At 37.2% G+C, this 27,790-nt stretch overlaps 1 protein-coding gene across 2 annotated transcripts in view; it reads right to left on the bottom strand.

Moving 5' to 3' along the window:
- Window positions 1-4,134: 4,134 nt before the first annotated feature.
- The window catches only part of LOC127617918 (myomesin-2-like), a 62,676-nt gene continuing 39,020 nt past the window's right edge, over window positions 4,135-27,790 (bottom strand). For both annotated transcript variants that reach the window (XM_052090087.1, XM_052090086.1), the window contains 8 exons: window positions 25,464-25,551; window positions 25,335-25,373; window positions 24,402-24,507; window positions 21,904-22,067; window positions 17,496-17,532; window positions 16,054-16,076; window positions 15,903-15,958; window positions 4,135-7,245 (listed from right to left, as the gene is read on the bottom strand). In XM_052090087.1, the coding sequence (XP_051946047.1) occupies window positions 6,808-7,245; window positions 15,903-15,958; window positions 16,054-16,076; window positions 17,496-17,532; window positions 21,904-22,067; window positions 24,402-24,507; window positions 25,335-25,373; window positions 25,464-25,551 (951 nt within the window). In that variant the 3' untranslated portion in view covers window positions 4,135-6,807. The remainder of the gene's footprint in view (window positions 7,246-15,902; window positions 15,959-16,053; window positions 16,077-17,495; window positions 17,533-21,903; window positions 22,068-24,401; window positions 24,508-25,334; window positions 25,374-25,463; window positions 25,552-27,790) is intronic.

Genomic DNA, 27,790 nt, shown 5'->3' with positions numbered 1-27,790 from the left:
AATGAAATGTCGTACGTCAGCCTACTCTATAATGTGCACAGTATGTCTAGTATGCTTTCTAAACGTAACCAAAGTTTTCAGTTGTGCCCTGTTATCTGATCTTCTGTCTTTTTTCTTCTGTTGGGCTGACAGCAGGTTGCAGAAGTTTTGTAATAGGACACTAGTGCCACCATGTGATGTTCTCTCTGAAAGATTCATGCTTTGAGATCAGGCTGACCTGCAAGTACTCATTGGTCAGCAACAGTATAACACCCTTACAATTCAGAGCAGATCATCTATCATGCAGGAATGGCATTTCCAAGCTAGTCAATGCTTTTTACATTGGACAACATTAGTTATCACTTCAATGAGCGGATGTCTTGTGTCTTTGAAGGAGTTATTGAGATTGTGAGTTGCCGATTTCAAAGCGAATAATTCCACTGATAACATTTTCATGTTTTAATTAAAGTCACGTTTGAAATCAAAACAAGTTACATTTCCAACATTTTAATTATTCCAATCATATTCCGCTTTAAGGGAAATGATTACTGGAGTTATTTCATCACAAAAATGAAAATATTCTTACTGCTTCTTTATATTAAAATGTGAATTAATTAATAAACTATTAAAGGAGGAGCCACATTATGGAAAGCAATGTCAGCACACTGCTACAGTACATTTGCCCCAAAATGTATTTTAACACTTAAGCCACACATAAAAATGTATGTCACTGCATAAGATAACAATAGCAAAGCAAGTGACATATTTCAACAAAACAGAAGTAGATATACAGTTCAAAATGATGGCAACAAAGTATTTGGACTCATTCCGGCTGTTGCATCATTGCATTTGTTTGCATTTGGCACTTGGTTCAATGTTGTGAAATCCAATGCAATTCCATGTCATTTAAGTGGCCAAATACTTTTCATTTATATTAATGTCACAAATCTAACTAATATTCTTAAATGTAATAAAGGCTCTTAATGTACTAAAATGTTATCCTAAATATAATAATACCCTTATTGTAATTCAGTATTGGTCCCAAGTGTAATAATGGCTTTAAATGTAATAAGGACCTGCAATGTTATAAATGTAGGTAATAAATACAATAAAGGCCCTGTTTTATTAATTCAATTCAATAACTGTGTAGTTTGGTTCAGCAATGAAATCAGACATCAGAAGACTACAAAGGACAGTTCGGACTGATGAGCGAATTATTGGTTGCCCGCTGCCCTCCCTTCAAGAACTGACACTTCCCGAGTGAGGAAAAGGGCTAGAAAAATCACTCTGGACCACACTCATTCAACCCACTACTTTTTGAATGTGTTGCCTCTGGCCAGTGCTACAGAGGACTGAGCACCAGTGTCAGGCACAATAACAGTTTTTTCCCCTCAGGCTGTCCATCTCACGAACAGTTAAAACTGCCCAATTGAACAACAATTATGTGCAATACACAGTTTAGTCTATTTATATTTATCCAACATACCTTACCTCTTCTGCCATTACATTCCCTTACTTCTGTATATAACAGATTTTGATACATTTTATTGTGTATTTCTATACTTATATTTTCTATTTGCTTTTTATTTTTATACTGTTTTATTATTATTATTATTATTATTATTATTATCACTGTCTTGTTTGTGCATTGGAAGCTTCTGTCACCAAGACAAATTCCTTGATATGTGTAAGCATACTTAACAATAAAGCTCATTCTGATTCTGATTAATTAAATGTAGGACCAAATTGCATACATTAAGGGCCTTTAATTACATTTAGGACCAAACATTATAACATTTTATTCATTTTTACATTTAAAATCCTGTTAAATGTAGGGCCTTTATTATATTTAGAACCTTTGTTACTTTTACAACCAAATCTTTCTGCATTTAGGGGCATTCTACTTTATTTTGTATTTATTTTTATTTTAAATAATGAATGACTTTTTTTTTTGGATCAAATCTTATTACACTTAAGGCCTTTTATTATATTTAAAACCAGAAGTTAAAATATTTAGGTTCTATTTTTACATTTAGGACACACATTTATTACATTTAGGGCCTTTTTAACAGAAAACTTAGGACCAAATCTTATTACATTTAAAGATTGCTTTTTAGGATTGTAACTTTCCTTTAGTGTGTAATATAGCTGTTTACGCATGTAAAATGTCTGCAAAGTTACAAAGCACAAAGTCCATGAAAAAGGGAGTTACTCTCTCCCACAGACAACACTGCTCAAGAACTGTCTGAAACACCTGGTTTACAGGCCAGCCTTTACTTCAGTGACATAGCTACGTCACTGTGTAACACATTTGCATAATGCCTGCCTAAGGGCTACTTTGGCCCGCCCTCAAACAAAGGGATGAGTTGGGTTAGTGTTGTCGCCTTGTCGAGAAGACACTGTTTTCTTCACTGTGAAAGCAAAACCCCTTTGTATGGACTTCCAAAGGCAGGAGAATTGAAGAATCAGTGGTAAATTTCATTTTTAACACTATTCCTCAGCAGTACAAAAACAACAATAACAAAATTGTTGCTCTCAAGAGTCTTTATCAGTGGTAAAGTGAGGAGGTTTACTTAATCCAGGATAGTCCACGGCTAACTTGCTCATGTCAAAACGGGAGTAAGCCTCTGTTCTCCGTTCATAGCTCGTGAGGAAAAGTTCGGCTACACCCATTCCAGTAAAAGATGACTGACTTAGATGCACTACATGTCTTTTACTTGAAGCTTTGATAGGTTCACAATAATCAACAGTGTACTTGGTCCCGAGTTACACTACCGTTGTTACCGTAATGTAGAGAAATTACACAGTTATAACATCACAACTGAAATGTAAGAGAGCTACAAAATAAAAATGTACCAGTGTGAAACGTCCTGCTTAAGTCGTGCTTGCGAAGGTGGTTCGGGTCCATCAGCTTGTTCTTTCAAACATTCATTATCGGACTCGGGCTCGAATTGGTATGGCAAAACCAACACCATTGTTACCATAATTACAACAGTGTTTACAGCTGCTCAGGGAGCCTCAGGAGCTGAAACTTGGTTATGGTAAGAGCGTACATTTCCGACACACGTTCTACGTGGTTGACCAATCACAACAGACTTGACCAGCTGACCAATCAGAACAGTCTGGCTTTTAGGAAAGGGGGGCTTTAAAGAGACAGGAGGTAAATCAGAGAGTGAAAAGGAGTTTTGCAGCTATGTACGGTGTGAGAAATTATAATTTTTTGAACATTAAAGCATGTAAACCTATTCTAGTAGACCCCCAAAATGAAATTATTAACCTATAAATGAGCATAATATGGGCTCTTTAAGGCCTTTCTTGCATTTAAAATCAAAAGTTGTTACAGTAAGGTCCTATATTATATTTAGGACCAAATTCTGTTAAATTAAGGGTCTTTATTACATTAAGGACCAAATGTTATTACATTTAGGGCCATTATTAAATGTATTACCGAAATGAATTACATTTAGGGCTTTTTATTACTTTTACAACCAAATGTTATTGCATTTATTAATTTTTTTACGTTTAGGACAAAATCTTATTACATACTTAAGACCAAAATTTGTTACAGTTAAGTCCTTTATTTTACATTTAGAGCCAAATGTTATTACATAGGGCATTTATTACATGAAGGACCAGTTATTACATCTGTGCCATCTACAACTGTATATTATATATTTTTTTTCACTTAAAACGTAACAAACTTCCTTTTGTGAAAGGTTTTGCTTAAAAAGTGTGCTTGTGCTAAAATAAACGCCACTTGCTTTGATATGTTGTTGTCTAATGCAGTGACATTCAGAATGGCTTAAGTGCCCAAAGACATTTTGGGGCCACTGTAAATCAAATATATTTATGTCAAAAATTGGCTCTGTATGGAGTGTTGCCAGGCAATCTGAATCGCAACTCATGCATTGTGGTGAATTAGGAAGTGCTGGTGCATGCTTGGCAGCAAAGCACCTCAAGCAAGGTGTTTCAAATACATGCAATGATTTGTTAAGTACAACTGGCCCAAGAGAGGATGAAAAGTGCTGATGCGTTTCTGATGGGCCGGCTTCTGTAATCGCATTCATATTTTACTATCAGTGTGAGTGTATGTGTGTGTGTGTGTGTGCGCGTTTTCACTTGTGTATGATTGAAACGCATAGACGACACAGGAAAAAGATTTCTACATCTTTTATTAACACAAAACCACGGCAAAAAGGTGAGGGCATGAGTCGAGGTTGAGAGGACATTTATCTTGTGTGCTGATGGGCTCATGCGGCTGCCGCTGGGGGTTAAGTGGAGGTCCTGCTCTCTCAGACCATCCATCCACCCAGAAAACAACAGCTTTCAGTTCCACTGGCTGGTTGAAAGAGCAGCTCTTGAAGGAAGGTTTTCTCAAATAATGAAAGTTCTGTCATTATTGACTCACAGTCATGTCGTTCCAAACCTGTATTTCTTCTCAAATATGATGTAACCAAACATGATGCATCAATCTGAAAATGCTGAATGGAAAATGAGATTTGAGAGCTGCAGTGTTGGACAAAATTTTCCATTATTCCAGTTGATTCCATTTTGTTCCATAGAGTAAATAACAGCATACAGGTTTGGAATTACATAATGGTGATTAAATAATGATAGAATTTTCCTTTTTGGATGAACTATGCCTTTAAAAAGAGAGATTTAGTAAACTATCATTAAAGCTTTTTCTTCAAGCACCTCCAGAGAGAGGGAGCAAAATTCATTAGAGGCCCACTCAGATTAGGCAACCCAGATGACAAACTGTTTCACACATTTTCTCGTAGCACTAAATATAACTTGCCCCACCCAACCTCACACACACTTCCCACTCTATTTCTTTTCGTACTAGACAGTTGCTCATTTTGACATGAAAATGCATCTTGGGTAAAAAGTGTGATCTACTTTTCAATTCTACTTAATATTTCCTGAATCACACTACAGTTTAATAAAAATGCTTGCAAGGCAGCACTACACTGATATTGCTAAAATTTTCTGGCAAGGGTTTGTTCTCAACCTCTAACCTTAAGTACTAAAATTCTGCAATTAATTCAGGCCAAATTGCTAAAAGTACTCATTCAAACTTAGTGAAGAACATATTTTCAGCCAATAGACTGCAACAGTGCCGGCCAACTTTTTCAGACGTCTTGGTTCCGTAAGTATTTTTTCCATTGATTTTTTTCCACTTGGATTTCTTAAAATCCTTTAAAAAACAGATGTAAGCCATGAACCTAACCAACCATCTCTGAGATGTATATATAGATACACACACACACACACACACACACACACACACACACACACACACACACACACACACACACACACACACACACACAGGGTTGGGGAGTAACAAAATGCATGTAACTGGATTACGTATTTAAAATACAAAATATAAGTAACTGTATTCCACTACAGTTACAATTTAAATAATTGGTAATTAGAATACAGTTACATTCAAAAAGTATTTTGATTACAGAAGAGATTACTTTGCATTTTATTGTTATTTTTTTCATTTAATATTTAGTCCTTTCAGATGGAAAACATTTCTACATTTAAACGATGTGATTCAAAGTGCATTTGAGCAGCGGTGAAACACTTTCTTATGATGTCTTGCATTCATACGAGCAGACAGAGAAGTAAGCTTGAAGTAAGTTTAGAGCAGAAGAAATAGAAATAAACCTTGTGTAAATTGTCATCTTTACGCTAAGCTAAAATGCTATTTCTAGCCATTGTACATGCATTTTACATTTCTCTCCTCTTGCCATCTCACTGCTCACTGCTACTGGGTAAGTCTACGGAAGTGATAATGTAAAGTAGTAGTTGATGTGTTGTTGTGGAGGTGAAAGCAAATATCTACGACAGTGTGACATCACAATGTGGAGTAAGTAAAGAACGTGTCGTTTTGGCCGCATGGTTTCAACAAATGCTCTTTTTTCAGTGTGGCGGAAGTTTTGAGTTCTGAAACTTACAATACTGTTCATACAGTACATTGACCTCTTATATGTTAAAAGATCAAGCCAAATGTAATTCCTCATTTCGTGACCCATTTAACGTCTTTAATGAGGGAGTGAACAACAACCGTAGGAAGCACTGGGAATTATGTAATCAAAATAAAAACAATGGAAATATGTAAAGTGTAGTTCTTCACCAAGAATTTTGCAATTAAACAAATTTTTAAAAAATGATTATGCAAAATTGTATTATTGATCATCTATTCCCCTATGGATAAAATTAATGGGATTTTTACTTACGGAACCACTTTGTTGCACTTTTATTTTAACAGTGATGTCATTTTAGTTCTAAATGTAATTGGTCTTTGTTCCTACATCTATTTGCATTTTAAATTGTGATTGCGCTTGTCTACCTTGCATATAATTGAAGGTGAAGTGTGCATTTCAGTCACCACTTACAGCACCAAACGGAAAAGTGAAAATAATGATCTTTCCAAACCATGCTTGAGCCACAGTGTTTACACTTTTCAGGGGTATTAATCTTTGAATGGCTTACTTACTGTAGATGTCTCTAAATACTTTGCTGGGATAGGATAAAGGATGTTAACAGAAACAATTGCACACTTTACCTTTAACTATTTATAACCGAACAGTTACTATGTGCAGATTGCTGTAAGCGAAAGCAAACAAGACATGTACTGAGTGTCACGGCAGCGATGAGATGGCTCTGATGTTGCATTACATTTTTGCATAACCTAAACTTACCTAAAACATTAACACTATTCTTCTGCTGCCTTGCAAGCATTGCTGTTTCCTTCCAGAGATGCAAATCTAGTCATTTCTATGCTGTCAGAGTGACTGGGACGAAAGCACTAGGACGTTACTTCCTCCTGCTAGGGGTGGGGGACTTCATGCCGCGGGGTGGGGCGGGTGATTTGCTGTTTTGGGCTGGGGCTGGAGACTTGGTGGGAGCAGCAGCAGGGGCAGGACTGGCCACCATGGTGGTGGGAATTACAATCGGAACAGTGGGAGGCATGATCCTCTTGGGCGAGGGGATGGGTTTCACATCTGGCATCTTGTCTCCGTGTTTATACACGCTGACAACAATATCCACCGACTCACCGCCGTACTTGTTCTGCACCGTCATGGTGTATTTGCCGGAGTCTTCGAGAGACACACATTTGATGGTAAGGCTTGCGAACTTGCCCGAGTCCATGGTGATGGAATACTGATCGCTGGGCTCGACTTCTTGGTTGTTCTTAGACCAGCTGACCAGAGGTTTGGGGTCACCACAGACGGTGCAGGTCAAGCTCAGGGTCTGAATAAAGAGAAAGAAAAAAAGATAGATTTGCTAATGGCTCCCACGGAATTTTAAAATGGGGATTTCCAGGATATATAGTGTTTATAGTGAATCAAATATTTAATTGACTAGAAATTGAGTGCAATCTCTATAATATGTGTTCAAATCACAAAGTCGCTAAAATTAATTGGTTTAAAAGTGTGGAAACCCTGTAAACGTACAGTGGAGTTCAAAAGTCATGCATCTATTTTGTACTTTTCTAAATTGTTTATTATTATTATTACAAATTGTATTCCAGAATCATTAACTTTAGAATGAATTTCCAATTTTCTTGATCTTCCCCCTCCTGCTTTAATTACATCCACAATTTTGGGGAAAACCAGATGATTCATGTTATTCAAGCATAAGTTCCAAATGTTCCAAAGAGCATCTTGTGTGCTTCAATGGACAAAGGAGTTAACATGGTCAATGTTGAAAACTCACTTTTGGAGCCCCATCGTGGACATTTCACCTTGAAAATGGAGCTCACACAAGCCCATACATCAACAACATTTACCGCTTTGGCCAATGGGGGCAGTGCTTCAAATTTCGGTAAACACAGACAGAAAAGTCCACCTACTGAGATCAGTCTGAACTTTTTGTTTACAAAGGTTGTTCAATGCTGCCATTTCACTAAGTTATGTTGTAAACATTTCTTGTAATAATTAAATTATGTTGTAAAAACAACACATTTTCTCGTAAGAGAGAAATATTATGTTGTATAAACGTCATGGTTATTGATGAAACCTCCATCCCCTGATGGAGGAACCGAGACGTTGTGTCGATGAGTTGACACTAGGAGTCAAGCTTGGGAGCCTAGACATCTCTGATCTTTGAGAATTAGCGTGTGGGATTTGCATGCCACTCCCCCTGGACATACGTGTATAAAAGGAGTGCCACTTGCAAACACACACTCAGGTTTCACACTGAGGAGCCGAGCCAAAGACCCGGCCATTTCAGCGGTTGGTTCAGTGTTGTGGCAAGAGGGACAAAACGTCTCGTTCCCTCCATCAGGGAACGGAGGTTACATCAGTAACCATGACGTTCCCTAACTGTCACACACTCAACGTTGTGTCAATGAGTTGACACTAGGGGTCCCAATGGAAAATGCCACAAGAGCTGAACCGGGTTACGCAGACTGGTGGTGCGAGACGGGCAGAACTCTGTGTGTTTTGTAGCCAGCACAGCAAGCCCTCACGTAACTACCCCCAACACACTGGCAGGCATGAAGCGATCCCCTACACCTCGGGGAGTGGCTAACTGCTCAGATGTTTAAGGACTGGCTGGCCCAGCCGTAGCCTTCTTTCTATTGTTCTTCCAGACAAAAAGGAACAAAATATAAGGCCATATAAGGTCCACGTTGGGGGGGTGTCCCTCCAAAGAGAAGGACACCGCGGAGACCACACCCGGCCCTGAGGGGGGGTGTCTTCTAAGTGGAATACAACACACGGTCTTACTGGGTCGGAGAGGAAGCACGTAGTGCGAAGCGGCACTGGGGTAGATCCTACCCAAGGAGGGGAGGAGTTACTACAAACACGCTGACCAAGGACAGAGGGACCTCTGCCCAAGGAAGATGCAGTTTACATGCAGGGAAACCATTTTGTGAAATATAAATAACACAGGGTTACCTAGGGAGACAACCAGCACATGTGGAGCACTTATCTCAGTACAGGGGCCTAAGTGATGCATATACTGGGGCGGCGTTGAGCCTCTCCGAAGACTCGTCGGCCACTGGGCTAAGGAGGAATAACGTCCAGGGTTCACACTTTTTTGCGAACACAACTGGGAAAAGAGCGCACATCTTCACCTCAAAGGAGGGGAAAGGCGATATGCGCAAGCGGTACACCTGGCCAGCTGACCCAAACTTACCTGTTTGTGTCCCCTGATAACACATGGGATGATACTGGCTCAATCCAGAGATTATAGAACCTCATAAAGGTGTTAGGTGTTGCCCAACCTGCAGCTCTACAGATGTCTGCTAGAGAGAGACGCTGTGGGACAATGCCCAAGAAGCCGCTATGCCCCTGGTAGAGAGGGCTCGTAGACCAGCAGGGGGCAGCACATGCTGGGCATGGTATGCCATAGTAATGGCATCCATGACCCAGTGAGCGATCCTCTGTTTGGAGACAGGACTTACTTTCTGCTGTCCACCCAAGCAGACAAGAGCTGCTTGGAGCTTCTAAAGCTCTACGTGTGATCCAAGTAGAGCACGCCGGACACAGCAATGCCAAGGCTGGGTCTGCCTCCTCCTGGGGAAACACTTGCAGGTTCACCACCTGATCCCTGAAAGGGGTCGTGGGAACCTTGGGCACATAGCCCGGTCGAGGTCTCAGGATGACGTGAGAGTAAGCCGGACCGAACTCCAGGCACGGTTTGTTGACAGAGAACGCCTGCAGGTCGGCGGTCACATCGCAGAACTCACTGGGGCAAACAAGTGTGCTGGCGAATGGGAGGTCCGTGGGGATTTCCTGGTGGAGAAGCTCCCATTGAAGTCCCCAAATCGCCCCCAGTGCTAACTGACCCCGCCTAATTCCTGTGGGTAGGAGGACAAAGTCGGGGAGCTGCTGGAGTTGCTTTCCCTCTTACGAGAGAAAGCCGCGACCGCAACGTTGCCAAAATCATGCCTTCGCAGTGAGAGCATGACCCATCCACAAGCGCTGTCCCTGCGTGGGGAGTGCCCAACATGAGAGGCAGTGATAGTGGTCGTGGGAACCGATCGCAACCAGGAAAACGCACAAAAACTAAGAGGCTTCTTGTAAAAGACGCTTTCGTTTGCATCACTCTTTTAGAGGAAAATTTACTCTTTTTATTTGTGTGTGTGTGTGTGTGTGTGTGTATATGTGTGTGTATATATATATATATAAGAAGCTCTGCTCAGCTGTCGAAGCGCCCAGGGGTGTTTACTCAGCACAACCGTTGTGTGTGAGGGGGAGAACAGCTGTAATGCGCCGTAGATCCAACAGCCTTTCAGAGAGAGAGATGAATGAAACAGCAGGAGGAATTCAGCTCTGTGAATACGTCCGTTTTGCTCCGAAGAAGAAATCTGAGTGTGTGTTTGCAAGCGACACTCCTTTTATACCCGTATGTCCAGGGAAATGGCATGCAAAATCCCACACGCCAATTCTCATTGGCCTTTTCTCAAAGATCAGAGATATCTAGGCTCCCAAGGGTGACCCCTAGTGTCAACTCATCAACACAACGTCAAGTGAGTGACAGATAGGGAACAACATATTTTCTCATATTAATGATATATTATGCCATAAAAATTACATAGTTACGCAATAACTAAATTATGACATATGACCACTTTGTGCACTTGTTGACAGTTGCAGCTCTGCTCTGTAGCCTATATAAATAACGGCAAATTAATTCAACATATAACCATGGCACAGTTATTTGTACTCTGTTTAAGCCATAAAGAAATTGTACAATGTTGAATTAAACAATAACACAAAATATGAACGTTTGACTTTGTCTTTTGTGAATTGGTTGAGCTGTAATTCTCAAACAATTCTCACAAAAAAAAAAAAAAAGAAAAAGAAAATAAGACTTACGCATTTCAATTTAATAATAAAGTTCAATCAAATTTAATTGAGGAATCTTTAGTAAAACAATCAAATAAATCCTTAAAAATGGGCTAAAATACTTTGAGTGTAAATTTAGATTCATAAAATGCATTGAAATATCAATGTACAGTATAATCTAGCTTTAACAGTTTTGAATTTAAATAAATGTATTCATTGCACACTTTATTAAGTAGCAAATAAAATGTCAACCAAAAAACAATATTTTATTTTATTATTGTCATTACAAAGGTTAGTTTGTGTAGTTTTATTCATTTAAATGCCCAACGAAACAATGGAATACTTTGAAATGTATTTATTTGTTGTTTAAAGAAATATTGATGTGACGTGCATGAACTAACAATCTCTCATAAACTCGTTCAATATATTTATCATATGCAATCATTTTTAACATGATCTGTTTGAACAGTGGTCGATGAAATTCTTGCATTATTTTCTAACTGTCTTTAAAATAGCTTCTATTACGATTTTACACTATCATATTTTTTTTATTAAACAAATATTACATTCTCAAACTTTTTACAAACACTCAAAAACATCTTGGCCTGCAGTTAACACAAACATGGTTCAGAAAACATTGTCCAACTTCATGTTTTAGTATATGTTCCTCTAAAACCTGGCGATTCTGGCAACATGATCACACGGGAAGTCGACATGCTGTTTCCGAAAGTACTGGTACACAAGGATCGGCAACAGTATGCTAATATACTGACATATGCATGGACATATTTGGAACGGCTCAACTATAGTTACTTTCTCTTGTGGCACGACTGGTAGCGCGTTGTGGAAGTTGCATGCAAGACCACAGGTCATTCCCCATTCAAACGAAGAAGTAATCATGTTTGTATAAACAATCATAAGTGTGATAAGGAGGTTGCATTTTTATCCCTAACATTGCATTTTGTCTCTACTAGACAAAATTCAGGTTAGGGTTTGATTTGGGTTTTGGTTGGGGGGTAGATTAAATAAAATAAGCGTTGCTCTTCACTGTTTTACACCCTGTTCAGCTGAAAACAATTATTTTTACAAATGGCTTCTGGTGACCTCTCCTGAATATAAATAGATGTCAAACTTGTTTATATGCTCTGAAACACTTTAGCCTCTGGAGGCAGTGTTTTCAAATTCGGTCAACGTATACCGATTTCAGCTAAAGAATAATAGTCTTTTACTTGCCGATTTTTAAGTGAGATCAGGCTGGATTCTGGATTAAAAAAATCCCCAAATCCATGTTGACTTGGCAATATTTTTCTAACTGAGACACATTTTAGGATTAATTTACCACTGAGTAGCTACACTGAATTCTAAGCTGAGGGGGTCTGGGACATGAAAAGTGATACGTAGCCTACATCGCATTCAAGATCTCATTTTTATGACATAATTATCTTGTTATTAAAAGAAAAGATGTCGTTTTTATGACATAACTGAGTGAAAAAAATAATAAGTATGTGGCAGCATTGCTTCTAGGTTTCAGTTAGATTAAAATCACAGATTTTTAAAGGGATTTTTGAGCCCCACTGTATATTTAATCTGAAGGCAATTTTAGAGCAAGTAAATATCTACTGTTAAAATGAGGAAAATGTACTGTAACGTTCATGCTAACGGCATAAATATGAGAAACAGCATGACTGCATTAAGCAGCAGCATATCAGTTTGTTGGATAATATGGTATATGTTGGTGCTATGGCAACTAAGAAGTCATGTTGTTTTCCTTGCAATTAATTAAAAAAAATGTGTGGCATGGGACTGTTATATAATTTTGTTCTCAATTCAATGAAACATGCTGTACTGCCAGCAGGTCTGCGTTTTAAAATTTTGTATTTCTTGCTATACTTCTCAAACCTAAATGAGTCTAAGGGGAAAGATAGAGAGATAACAGTATCCCTAAATACCAGAATAACTAACGATAACATGTAGAAAAGTTTTTCAGGTTGTGTGTAGCACCTGCAACTCAGCATTTCCTTCTGGATGATTCCAAAGTTAAAAATGAGTGACTAAAGTTTACTTATAACAAGATCTCTGATGATTTTAGTCTGATCTTAACAGTTTGTGTGACACATTTCAGCGTGGATTGTTTTAGACCAAGGACAATGGTAAACACAAGGGCTTAAATACATGATATGAGGAACATAAACCAATGATCAAACAGAACACCAATGAAAACAAGACACATGAACATGGAGGAAAAACAGGACATCACATGACTTGGGAATCAGGAACTTCTCAAAATTAAGGACAAACAAAAACACATCTAAACATGACACCCAACAACAAACCCACAACATGTTTCTAATGGGAACAAAGTAGTTAGCCATTTCAAATGTGGAAGAGACATTTACATAAAAGTCTTAAAGGCACAGTAGCCGTGAAATATACATGAAAATCTAAATTATGACTTTTTGTGCGCATTTTATTTATTTTATTGACAAGACTTTACAATTAGGATCCATCTGTTAACAAACATTAGTTAATGCATTAGGTATCATGAACAAACAATGAGCAATATACTGTATTTTACAGCATTTATTTATCTTTGTTAATGTTAATTGTTCATTGTTAGTTCATAGTGGATTAACTAATGTTAACAAATACAACTTATGTTGAAATGTTTAAACTAATTTAAATATGTTGAAATTAACATTAACTAGGTTTAATAAATGCGGTAAAATATTGTTCATTGCATGTTAACTAATGTTGTTAACTAATATTAATAACCGGAAACTTATTTTAAGTGTTACCATTTTATTTTACTTCATTATTTATTTATTTATTTATTTATTAATCAAAAAAAATATGATATTACCCCTTTAAGAATTTTAAAACTCCTTATAATAGTGTCATTTAAGAGCTGCTTCGTGACAACTGCATCAATCAACCTTTGTTTTCAGATTTACATTGCTTATATTCTGCAAAAAAAACAAAGTCAAATTCAATTGCGATGGATATCAAAAAGACGGCTCCTTTGGTCTTTTTAGGAAAGGGAAACGGCTCTATAAAGTGTATTACAAACAGTACGCTGTAAACAGCGGGAAGCTCTCAATGGAAATCCACAGTGTGCATAACCTCTGCAGATCATGTGAAAGGTCTCCTCTCCCACGTGGGTTCACCTCATCCTGCCTGTAATGGATCTGAGAGCCACTGACCTGCTGTGCTTATTTGATCTCAGAAAAAAGGATGTAGAGTATTTCCAGAATCAACTATTCAGATGAATCATAATCTCACCAGTATCCTTTCACAGGCAGAATGCAGCATATTCCCTGAGCTGGTTTCATGCTGTTTCCCAGCAATGAATTATGAGGAAATAGACAATAGACATGGATCTCAGGGAGTGGAGGAGTATGACGCCCTCCAGCACACACTCCCAGGGCTGAAGAGGAGAACCATGGAACAACACTCATCAGCATGTGTGCCTGCGGCACTACAGATCACTCATGCAACGGCTGCAGTGCCACATGGGCAATTTCAAGGAATGGTTCAATACAAGTTAAGCTCTATCCACGGCAAATGTGGTATAATTTGATTATCATAGAAAAGTTTTTTGACTCTGCCCTTCAGTTTATTTGTTTGTTTTCTAACAAAAAAAAAAAAAAGAAAGAAAAGAAGAAATTGCTGTTACAGTAAGGCACTTACAAAATACATTAATTATAGGGCTAGCATTACGAAGGGTTCAAGCAGAAATCTGAAGCATGCACAGTATGTGCCCGTAAACATCTATTACATGAGCTCTAAAGTTTTCTTAAACATCCATTTCAACTTATGGTTATGCATTACATCCAGTTACAGTCTGGCACTTACAATGGAAGTCTATGGCATACCTGTGAACACTCCCGTTTTTCCCGGGAGTCTCCCGTATTTCACACCCATCTCCCGCCCCCCTCCCGTTTTGTTATTTCTCCCGGGAAACTCCCATAATTTGTATGGCCCAAACCTTGTTATATGAATAATCACATCAATATATTATTCCAAGGTTGTCCAGTTGCCAGATCTTGTATGAAACGCATCCTACTCACATAATCGACACATCATACACATTTCAACCCATTTGTTACCTCAACCTGGCAACATTCAACCCAGTTGCGCTGTCGATATCTGCGCAGGTAGTAGACGCGGGAATTTTCATCAAGCATCACTGGTAGATGGGAGGCAGGGCTGGACTGGTAATCTGGCATACCGGGGGCCGATCAGGGGCGGACTGGCCATCTGGAGAACCGAGCGGGCCGGCGGGTCGACCGCGAAACGGCCCGAATGGGCGCAATAAGCTGAAATGAGCCGCCGCTTTATGCAAAACGGACCATAAAACGGTGGCACAATATGCCGAAACAGGACAGTGAACCAGTTGCTATGTACAATCCCGGGACGATTTCTCTTCCCAGTCCAGCCCTGATGGGAGGATAAGACTCAGGTAGTGCTCCAGTGAAAAAAACGAAATATACATGTAAATTTAACAACAGCTGGACAGAAGAATTGAATTTCATATTTCGAAGCCATATCGACAATGCCCACGTCTTTTGCAAAGTGTGTCGCACTGATTTTAATATCGGACACGGTGGTAAAAATTATGCTACTCAGCAGATTAAATCACAACGGCACAATTTGTATGTATTTAGGCTGCCCCTGTCATCCAGCAGCCCCAAAAGTATACTTTGCATTCCCAGAAGTTGGAGCAATAGTTTAAAGGGTATCTTGACATGTTTAAAGCTCCCAGAAGAGTATGCCACAAATGCTGTCAATACTGTTGAGCTTTTCTTTTATTGAACCTGGAATGCAACTTTTTTATCAATATTTTAAGTTGTAATTTATATGAATGTACAAGGAAAAGTATTAATATTTCCACCGTTTTGCCTCCACTCATTCATTTTAAATGATTGTGCGAATAATCCATATAGTCTCTAAATTAATAGGAGGTTATTAAAGCAGCATACATAATAATTATTACAATTATGAACAAAATTTCATGTCATTTTCACATTTTGGTGGCGAGTTGAACATGATTTTCTTCAAAATGCTGATGTATGTTTCACTATGTTTAGATTCACACGTGAGCTTAAAACAAACCTTCTTTTCCATAATCGTCACAACATCAGGAAGACCACCAGCCACTTTCCCACGATCTGAAAATGAAAACATTATGAAGTTCAATTCAGGAATATAATTACAAAATCAATGAAGGCCCCCTCGAGTGTTGGAAGTGATTGAGCATACTTACGCTTTTCAGCATATGCTTCCGCTCTGAAGGGCAAGAGAAGAACAGCATTATTATTGAGTTCATTAGCAGACCTTCATATTTTACCAAATCACTGACATGCAGCACACATGCTTTGCATTGCTAAACATGGAGAGAAATCTACTATACAGCAAAACCATTTATTTCTATTCAACACCTTCAAAAGAAATATCTTTCATAAGCTGACAATATGTTTTGTTTTTAATTTCAAAGGCAAGAAAATACATTTCCAATATCAAAGTAGATTTTACAAATGTGTATGGATTAGAACAAGATTAGTTTTCCCTTTCATTTGTTTTTGTGTGTATCCACCCTTTGACCTGTTAAAGTAGCAACAGCATCAACCGTAACACATTTTGATACAATGTCATATTTTTAATGATTTATGTAAAATAATGATTAATGAATATTCTATCTCAATATAAAGGTGCAGCAATGCTCAAGTAATTTCCTTGACAGAGCATTTGCACCCACTACCACACAGAATATTTATTTCCTTATTTCTTGCTATGTAAAAAACAAAAAAGAATTATTGTATTATCATATTAATTGTAATGGTTTAAGAATAGACCATTGAAAAACCATCTGTACTTGTCAAACCTCGTTTCATGGGGTCTTTAAGCATCTGCCACATTAATAAATGTTGTTGCAAATAAATGTAAATGAGTGAATGTAGAAAACATTCAAAACATTGTGAAAAAGCAATAAAAGTGTATATATATATATATATATATATATATACACACACACACACACACACACACACATACACACAGTATATATATAAATGCATTTTTACATTTTCAATAAAGTTTTAAATATTTTTTTAAGCTGTTTAAATTGTGGGTACACTAGAAATGTCCTCATAAACCATATTTATAGCATAATACCCTTGTAATTACCAGTTTGTAACCTAAACATTTTCCCCGTAAACCACATAAACATGCCCCCACACACACACACATAGTATATATATATATATATATATATATATACACACACACACACACAGTATATATATATATATATACACACACACACACACACACAGTATATATATATATATATATATATATATATATATATACACACACACATATATATATATATATATATATATATATATATATATATATATATATATATATATAGATAGATATACAGACAGACAGATAGATAGATAGATAGATAGATAGACAGACAGATAGATAGATAGATAGATAGATAGATAGATAGATATTAAAATAAATACAGAATTGTCAAAAATACATCAGGAAAATTTTAATTAATGACTTCATATGTTTATAAATATATTGTACAAAAAAATATATTAGCAATATTTTCCTGATAAGTTTTTGGCCATTTTTGTAAAAACACACAAAAACTGCCATATGGGGTGGCTTCAGATACAACAGCTGTCTTACTTGAGTCTCTGGAATTCTGCGTAGGCTTTCTCATAGACTGTGAGGGTGAAACACAGAGAAAAAAAAAGATAAAAGTTCAAGCAGATAAAACAAGTAAAACATTTTAAATTGAAAACTGCGCTGGCTCACTCCACTCTCCACTTCTTGTCCCAGAGGCATATGGCATAAAAGAAAATCATCTCTCATTATTTTAATAGCATTGTTTTCCTGCATCGCTGGAAATAGCTCTCCTTCCCCTACTCATTACTGTCACCATTCAGCAAATCGCATGACCCATCACATACCAGCCCTTGATTATGTTTGTCATCAAAAATCTGAGGACTATCTTCCAGTATCTGTACCTTTGATACTATGATAGCATTATTTCATCCATGGATTTCCCTAAATAGCAGCTGCAATTCTGGCCTTTACTTCCAATTATAAACATGGAGCTCTATTGAAGGTTAACAGAAAAATACATGGGACAGGCCATGTTTCAGATGATCATGCAGGTAATAGCAAATTTGGTGCTAGGCTGTAGTTATTTGTATTTTTTTTAAGTGTAGTTGAGAAGAGTTGTCTCTGATGACGCAACATGACATTCTTTATATTATTTAATGCCTCCAGCGTTGACGTTGTGCTTGTCAATTAATGCTGATTATGCAGGTGACTTGGAGAAATACTGTTGATTTATTGTTATGTCCTAAAACTGCTCATCAATTTATCCTTTAATAACAACATCTTTGGGAGTTGCTGTAGCTCAACATGTAAAGTTAAGTAGGACTACCTACTTATGCACAACACAAGAGGAAAACTTTTAATGAATATCCTGGTCTGTCTTTTCAAAATGGGAGTTTATTGTTACTCACTTTAAAGGGATATTTCACCCCAAAAATGAAAATTCTCTCATCATTTACTCACCCTCATGCCATCCCAGATGTGTATGACTCTCTTTCTTCTGCAGAACACAAATTAAAAAATTTTGAAGGATATTTCAGCTATGTAGGTCTTCCAAATGCAAGTGAATGGTGACCAGAATCAGAAGCCCCAAAAAGCTCATAAAGACAGCATAAAAGTAATCCATAAGACTCCAGTGTGTAAATCCATGTCTTCAGAAGAGATATGATAGGTGTGGTTGAGAAACAGATCAATATTTAAATCTTTATGTAACTATAAATCTCCACTTTCACAATTTAGTGTGGAAGTGACTTTCACTTTTACATTCAGTCACCTAATGGTTGGTGCTGTTCAAAGGTGGAGAATGATAGTAAAAAAATGACTTAAATATTGATTATTTCTCACCCATACCTATCACATCTCTTCTGAAGACATGGATTTATCCACTGGAAATTGATTACTTTTAAACTGCCTTTTTGTCTTGTTTGGACCTTCTGAGTCCTGGTCACCATTCACTTGCAATGTATGTAGCTACAGAGTTGAAATATTCTTCAAAAAATCTTAATTTATGTTATTTTTAGAATCTTTTTTCTACTATCTCAAAAATATAGCTAGAATTAGATGTTTTGTATCCAGTCAAGACTTCGAGAAACGTGTTCATACATTCCTCACCAGTAGGGTGGACTATTGAAATGTACTCCTCACCAGCCTTCCCAAAAAAAAGCACTGAGCATTGTGCTGCCCTTATTGATTGCACTGCATCATTTTGTTTTCTTTTTTATTATTTTGAATAATTTTTACTTTAAAATGAATGTTATTACATTTCTTAAAAAATTCTTATCTTATTTCTTGTACTTAATTGGCTTTAAAGTATATTTTATCTTGTATTTTCTTTATAATTTTTATGTAAAGCACTTTGAGTTGCCATTGCAAAGGAAATATAAATAAACTTGTCTTGCCTTAATTTGTGTGAAAGAAAGTAATGCACAAGGTAATAGTAGAATAATATGGAAAACTATTGATAAATTGATTGGAAAAGAAACATCAAAAAGTGAAAATATTTGTCTCAATATTAATGGAAAAATTATTGATGACTCTTTTGCAATAGCAACAAATTTTAATGAATATTTTTTAAACAGTGTCCAAAAACTGGCTCTGAATTTTCAAACTGCTCATCCCCCTCTCATAATCAGTGACAAATCTGATTTTAATCTTAGCTTAATAACTAAAACTAAAGTTGAAAACATAATTACTGTGCTAAATAGCAGCAAAGCAAAGGATATTTATGGACTTGATACTTCTTTTTTGAAACAATATAAGGACATTTTTTTCTGATCCGTTGACAACAATGATCAATCAATCAATTAGTGAGGGTATTTTTCCAGCAGCCCTAAAACCTGCGATTGTCACCCCTATATTTAAGTCTGGAAACAAACAAGACATGAATAATTATCGTCCAATAAGCATCCTTTCAGCTGCGTCAAAAGTGCTCGAAAAGACGGTGGCGGAGCAACTTACCACCCATTTTGACTCACAATCTCTTTTAAATCCAATGCAATTTGGTTTTAGACGGAAATATTCAACAGACTTTGCCTGTTGCTACTTTTTGGAAATAATCAGGGCATATGTGGATCAGGGAAGGGTGGTGGGAGCAGTCTTCCTTGATCTGCGTAAAGCTTTTGATACTGTCAATCATCAGATACTCTACAGTAAACTAAATCAATATAGTCTCTCCGAGCACACTCAAAATTGGATAAGATCTTATTTGAGCGACCGACACCAGTGTGTACAAATTAATAACATCAAATCGGCGTTTAGAGCTACCTCGATGGGAGTGCCGCAAGGGTCTAATTTGGGACCCTTGCTTTTTAGCATCTATATAAATGACCTCCCTAGAGTGTGTTCGGACGTTGACGTAATCATGTACGCTGATGATACGGTGATCTTCACTTTTGGGAAAAACAAGCTGGAGGTTACTGACAAATTATCAAAAGAGATCCAAAAAGTTGCAGAATGGTTGCAGACGTCTTGTTTGACCTTAAACGTTGATAAAACGGTCTCAATGTTTTTCTCAAATAAACGTAAACTACAACAAATTCAAGAAATTCAAGTAAATGGACAAAAAATAAAAAATGTAAATGAAACAAAATATTTAGGTCTAGTAATTGATTCGAATCTCGGTTTTAAAGGTCATATTAAAAAAAATTGGTAATAAATTGAAATTTAATTTGATGAACTATAAACATATTAGAAACTCATTAACTACGGAAGCCTCAAATATATATCTCAACACTATGATTGTTCCACATCTACTGTTTTGCATGTCTAGTTGGTCTCAGGCGTGTAAAACATCATTAAAATTACTTGAATCATTATATAAAAGGGCTATGAAAATTCATGATAAAAAGCCTCGCCAGTACCATCATTATAAAGTACAAAGTAAATATAACATTTTGAGTTTTGAAAACCTCATTAAATATAATCAAATTTCTGCTTTATTTAAAATTATCCATAACATCGCTGCTCCCCCTTTAAGAAAATTTGTCACACTAAATTCAGAGAGAATTTGAAGAGCCACACGGTCGACAGTCAGAGGAGAGTGCAGCGTTCCGAGACGTAGAACCACATACGGTCAACAATCGTTCTCTTATAAAGCAGCGAGCCTTTGGAACACTTTTCCAAACGATATTATTTCATGTACAAACTTTAGTACTTTTACACGCCTGACCAAACAGTGGTTATTATCAAAGCAAATCTGTACGCACTGAATGACTGTGATATGAATGATGTAAACTGTAAATGAGCGAGTGATAGTTTCCTGAAGTAGAGAGTGTTTTTTATGATGTGAGTGATTTTCATGTATTATTCTGTATATTATTTTATTATAACTTTTGTAAGTATAACATCAACCTGTCCAGGGACAGCAGGTGGAAATTAGCATTTTTTGCTATAACCTGGCACATGACATCTCTTCTTTTTTAGAATAATGTTTTTTTGTGCATTGTCCCTGATCAAATAAAGAAATAAATAAATAAAATACACATCTGGGATGGCATGAGGGTGAATAAATAATGAAATAATGTTCATTTTTGGGTGAACTGTCCCTTTAATGCATTAAAAATGAACTAAAGGCATCAGAAATGGAGTCCATGTGATTAATGTATCATAATCCAAGTCTTCTGAAGACATATTCAAGGTTTTGTTGACAAAGAGGCAGAAATGTATGTAATTTCTTTCTTGTGAAATTCTTGAAATGTGTAGCACGTTCGTTGAGTGCTAGACTATGAGAGAAGCTTGTTCATAGTCGCACAGAACTTAAGTTGTTTTAAGCACTTAATTGCCAACTATTGAAAAGATGGGGCATTAATTTATCCTTTAAGCTCAACTTTCGATGTACTCAATCATTCATTAATGAAGATAGAATTGAAATTCATTAAAAGTGAGTAAATTATAATTCAGAATTTTCATTCACAATTCTTTAAACGCTTAAACACAGATACGGGAATGACCGGTTAGGGGAAACTCAATTTACCTTGTCCAGAGAGGTCAAGGGTGCGGGTGTGTGTCTTCTCAGGATCCACAATCTCAATGGTGTACATCCCTTTATCCTTATCAGTAGGCTCAACTATCTCCAAAGTTGCCATCGCTGGATTCCCACCAATTCGCATCCTCTCTGATGCACAGATTTTGATTTCCCTTTAAGAAGAAAGAGCAAAGTGATGCCATGTGCTGCATTTAATCTTTAGGAGACATGTGAAGCATCAACAAACCAATATAATACATTACAAGTGCACACCACTTACTTTTCAGCTGTCTTGGTTTCTGTATTTATCCTATTCATTTCATCTCAAACATGCTCCTTAGTGACACTTTTGTCAACTTGGTTAACAAGCAGACTAACTTAAAGAAAAAAAAAAATGGGCCAAAATTGTTTGGGGTGGACAGTCGTAATTTTTGAAAATGATCGAAAATTTGTTTTTGCACAATAAATATTGAAATGGTTTATTTCATGCACGATTTAGATTATTATTGTTTTAAAAGTAATCATTTGTATTTTTATAATGTACTTTTATATTATTGAAATGTTAAAGGTCAACCAGATACTGAGGAGCCAAACCATGCGAAGCCTTGCAAGAGAATTTTAAAATCTACATAAAACCTGACAGCCAGCGCAAGGACTCCAAAACAGGAGTGATGTGATCAGATTTTCAGCCACAGAAAATATAAAAGGGGGCGCAATCTTGGAATGTTTCTGAGATGAAAAAAGGATGTTTTAACAGTATTCTGCACATGTGGATCAAATGACAAACTGGCATCAAATATAACCCCTAGATGTTTTAATTTTGTTTGAAACTCCGAGGCAGAGCCATCCACCGTTAAAGAGCCAATGAGCATAACTCATTAAGACAAAGCATATATATATAAATAAACAAAAAAAAAAATATATATATATATATATATACACAATATACAGAGTATATAAATGATAATATTGAAATCACACTGACTTGTTGCTTCTACAAAAATATATATCATAATTTAAGGGTAAGTTCACACTTCAGTTCTCTTGGTTCTCTTGGTCCGGACCAAAATAGAAAATTATTTATTTAGTCCTGGTTCGCTTAGCGTTCATACTGGCATTTTTAACACCGAACCTAACGATACAAAATCAAAGGCATCAGGAAAAAGTCAACCTGATTGGACAGCTTTTATGATGTATATTTTATGACGGAACTTGCAGATCATCCATTACAATGCTGGCTGCTGGGCGAAATGCGCTCTTGTATTTATATATGTATATATGGTGGTATTTTACCAGCTGATAACAAACTAAGAGCTAATAAAATGTGTAAAGGAGTCAAAACAGCACTAGGAAATCCTCCGTTGCGCACACAGACGAAGATATGCGCCAAGGACGGCGGACGGCGGTTCCGACGCCTGTACTAACTGTAATGGGCAACATAGCTCCTATGATGAGAAGAACCAGATATGCTTGAGGTAAGTATTAGACAAATTACTTCATGTTTTTTATCCGTTTAGACGTCTTTGGTCCATGTTGCGTTCATATATCAATCGAACCGCACCAGAGTTCGTTTGGAAGCGGACAGAGACCCACTATTCTGCTGGTCTCGGTCCGCTTGATTGGTGTGCACCAAGGTTCAGGTGACAGCGTTCATACTTGTTCAAATGAACCGCACTAACAGAGCAATCACACCAGAGTTCGTTTTAATCAAACCAAACCTGCCAAGTGTGAACACACCCTTACAATCTCAGAGTTCATGGCAGGTCAGTTTGGAAAGGTTTATAAGTCGTCGCTAATATCGCTAAAAATCTATTTCTCTGTGATAAAAATAAATGTGTTTTTTCTTCCAGAACTCTACTGTTGCACTCTATTCCAAACCCTTTTTAAGCTCAATTTCTTTTTTTTTTTTTTTCCATTTTCCCAAACAGAGTAAATGCTCTCAAAATGTTAGACATGTCTGTTTTTTAAAGTGGGGTTATCGAATGAACATGTCCCTGGAGTAAAATTAGATACGGCGGGTGTTTTATTTGTGTTTTCACTGAATGTGAAATTCCCCCTCCATTAATACCTGCTATGTGTGCGATTCAGAACGTGCTCTGGGGGGAGGACTTCAAAATGCTAATACAGGGATTTGAGAACCAATGCATGCAGGAAGAGGCTTTTCTCACAGCGTTCGTATTCCACATGCTACTGCATCACCTCCAGGGCAGAGCATTATAGCTAACTGCAAATCACAATAATTTGTTTCGAGTCAACAACAGAGCGAAGAACAAGGCATATTCCCTGTTCCTGTGATTTCCTTTAGTTCAACAATCATTCATTTTGTACATATCTCTCTACAGAAACACAATTATAGACCAAAATCTGAAAATCATGTTTACATGCAATACACATGCCGTTATTATGCCAGGGGATATGAAGAAGCATGTGCATTCCATTTGCACGGTATTTGTCTCTTTTCATATTCGAGGAAATCATTTCAAGAGAGAATGAGTTAATGTGCTTACTTCTGTTTCCAATGGATTTTCATCTCCTCTGTGTAATATTTCATATGGCACTGAAGCATGATGCCCTCTGCAGTGCACTGAATAGACAGCTCAGAGGCACTGGATCCTGGTTAGGGACAAAACAAAAAATGAGATGGCTTAAATTAATGTTGTTGTCATTTACCCATCAAACTCAGTATAAAAGTAATTCTTCTGTGACACAGAAAAAGAGAAGTTTGGCAGAATGTCTGAACGGTTCTTTTCCATACTACAAAAGTAGATTGTGATTTTAAATGTCAAGATCCAAAAAAAGCATCATGAAAGTATGATTAAAGCAGCTTTGTGGCTGTTGCACTATATTAGCATTTATTACAATACTCCATTCTGATTGACCGATGGCGCCATCTAGTGGTCTGATATTTCTGAGTAACAACCGCACCTCTAACTTTAGAAAATAACAACATATATTAATCCTAAGCCCAAAGTGTCTTCTTTCAAAAGATACTACAACTGTGTCCATACTCCAAAGGGTTTGGTAAATACAACCATTTAAGTTCAGGTATGTCATTTTCATGGTTTGTGCTCAAAAAGGGGGTGTGTATCAACAGGCTAAAACACTTTCTGCTTTTGCCTCTGAAGGCAGTGTTTTCAAATTCGGTCAACGTATACCGATTTTTATGTGAGATCAGGCTGTTTAGGTCTGACACCTACATTTACATTTTTCCACCTTCAATCCATCCAGTTCATCCCCATGACTATGTCTGCACTGAAACAGCACTAAAAATGAACTATGGCAAACATAAAAGGTTAATAATTGAAGTTCTGACCCATTTAAGTTAGATGCACGGTTTTAGACTACATGGATAGGGATGATGGGAGAGGAGTGAAGGGAGGTTGATTTCAAATCGATTGGTGGTAACACAATGAAAGACACGTGTTGTATGTTATACATACCAGAGATACGAGACAGCTCATTAATGATGCCATCGAAAACTGTGGGTGAGAAAAAGACAGTTCTGATTTTGCAAGCATTTTTAGTACACTTTTACATGTTTCTATATTTAATAACACAAGAAACATTACCTTTCCCAGAAATATCAATCTGTGACACATCCTGGCCTCTGCCATCTGCGATGGTTGCTTTATATTTTCCCACATCCTTCTTGGAGAACTAAAGATCAGGGGGGACAAATGGGAGGAGAAAAATGGCATTTCACAAAAAACAGGCCATCTGAGTGATGTTTTTTTTTTTTAAGAGTACTACCAGCGGAGTAGAGTCTGTGCTTCATTTTCATGGGAGTAAATTATAGTTATGCATACAGTTTTGTAATTTTCCAAAAAATCACTTCTAGGTATAGCTAACATTACATTAATGGACTATGCCAACTCCTATTGCTTCAGAGCTTGTGGTTTCAGTCATTTGGGAGTCAAATATTATTAAGGTTATTTCTTATTCCATTATTTGACACAAAGAGCCTTCTAACAAATGCTGTATAATTATGCCATACATCAAGTCTCTTTTTTTATGGAGGTAGCACAGGCTGGTTTACTTTGCTAATTGGAAGAAAATGGAATGGTCAAAACATTAATGTTCATTAATTTATGGTAAAAATATTCATTACCCTTGGCAATATGTGTCTATTCATTCAAATAAACTTAGCTATGTGTAAAGAGATTAATGGAAATGTGGTGGCGAGAACCGGCTTGACAATATAAATAATAGTTTAATATAAAACTGAAACAAAAAGACACACACACAAAGGTGCCAGCTGTCCGTAAATCTCACTCTCACTCTCACACTCACTCTCACTCTCACTCTCACTCTCTCTCTCACTCTCACTCTCACTCTCTCTCTCTCTCTCACTCTCACTCTCACTCTCACTCACACTCTCTCTCACTCACTCTCACTCTCACTCTCACTCTCACTCTCACTCTCACTCTCACCTCACCTCACCTCACCTCTCTCACCTCACCTCACTCACTCTCACTCTCACTCTCTCACTCTCACCTCACCTCACTCTCTCACTCTCACTCTCTCACTCTCTCACTCTCACCTCACTCTCTCACTCTCACTCTCACACTCCTCACTCTCACACTCTCACCTCACCTCACTCTCACCTCACTCACCTCACTCTCACTCTCTCACTCTCACCTCACTCTCACTCTCACCTCCCTCACCTCACTCATCTCACTCTCACTCACTCTCACTCTCACCTCTCACCTCACTCTCACCTCACCTCACTCACTCTCACACTCTCACTCTCACTCTCACTCTCTCACTCTCACTCTCACCTCACTCTCACTCTCACTCACTCTCACTCTCACTCTCACTCTCACTGCAGTTTCCAGTCGGTCTTCATCCCTTGATTAGCCTGATTAGGGACCAGGTGTGCGAAATCATGACCCGTCCGTATTTTAAACCTCTATGACTTTTTCCTCACACAAAAGGTAATTTAATTTTTACAATTCCAAGTTGCTAAAGATTATAAGAATTGGATCTTTCGGTGCTCAAAATGCCAAATGACAGCTTCATGTGAGGAACAATGCAGAATTCAAGTTATTATTCACTGGATATACCACTATACCATTATAATAAAGTACCAATGCAATTGGTTTGTGACCAAACATCAAAGACGTCAACATCACCATGTTTTCTATTTGTTTATTGAAAGGCAAATTAGAGGGACAGATTTTCAGTAAATAATGACTTCAATTTCCATCTCTTCCTCACACAAAGCTAATCGCATGGCTTCTGATGCCTTATATAGTGCAGAATGGACTACTAGTGATATGGAATACTTTTAGGAAACTTGCTTGTTTCTTTTTGAGATTGATAGAACATTAAATATTATAAGGAGAAGAGTGGCCAGGATTTTATTAAAAATGCAAATATCCTTTTGTGTTCCATAGAAGAAAGTCATACAGGTTTGGAACAACATAAGGCTGAGAAAAATAATGAATGATGAATTATAGCACTTTTTCGGACAGGATTAGTTTTCAGAAACAATAACTAAGGTGGTGGGAAAGGCTGATAAACGATTAATCGGCCAATAGTTTTTTCAAATTGATTTACAGAATGGTAAAAATAATTCTTGGCCTTTCTTAATATGATGGGCACATTGAGACTACAAGAGTGCAAAAAGAAAAAAATTCCAGATGCAGTTTATTGTGCAACCACAATAATAACAAAAAAATATGAAGATTTGGTGCATAACACAAGACTTGTAATAACTATTAACAAAAAACGCATTAAAGTGAGGACTGCAATATGGATGAACATTGTCAGTGCTGAAAGAGTTAGATACAGCAAACCCCCACAATTGTTTTTATTTCATCTCTAGAGGCCATTGTAATACTGTAGAACCAAGCCGTTTTAACAGCCACAGAGGAACATGGAGGAATTTTAAAAA

This window comes from Xyrauchen texanus, chromosome 24 (genome assembly GCF_025860055.1).
Source record: "Xyrauchen texanus isolate HMW12.3.18 chromosome 24, RBS_HiC_50CHRs, whole genome shotgun sequence".
NCBI lineage: Eukaryota > Metazoa > Chordata > Actinopteri > Cypriniformes > Catostomidae > Xyrauchen > Xyrauchen texanus.
The sequence above is the reverse complement of the archived record's forward strand: the minus strand, read 5'-3'. Positions and strand labels throughout refer to the sequence as shown.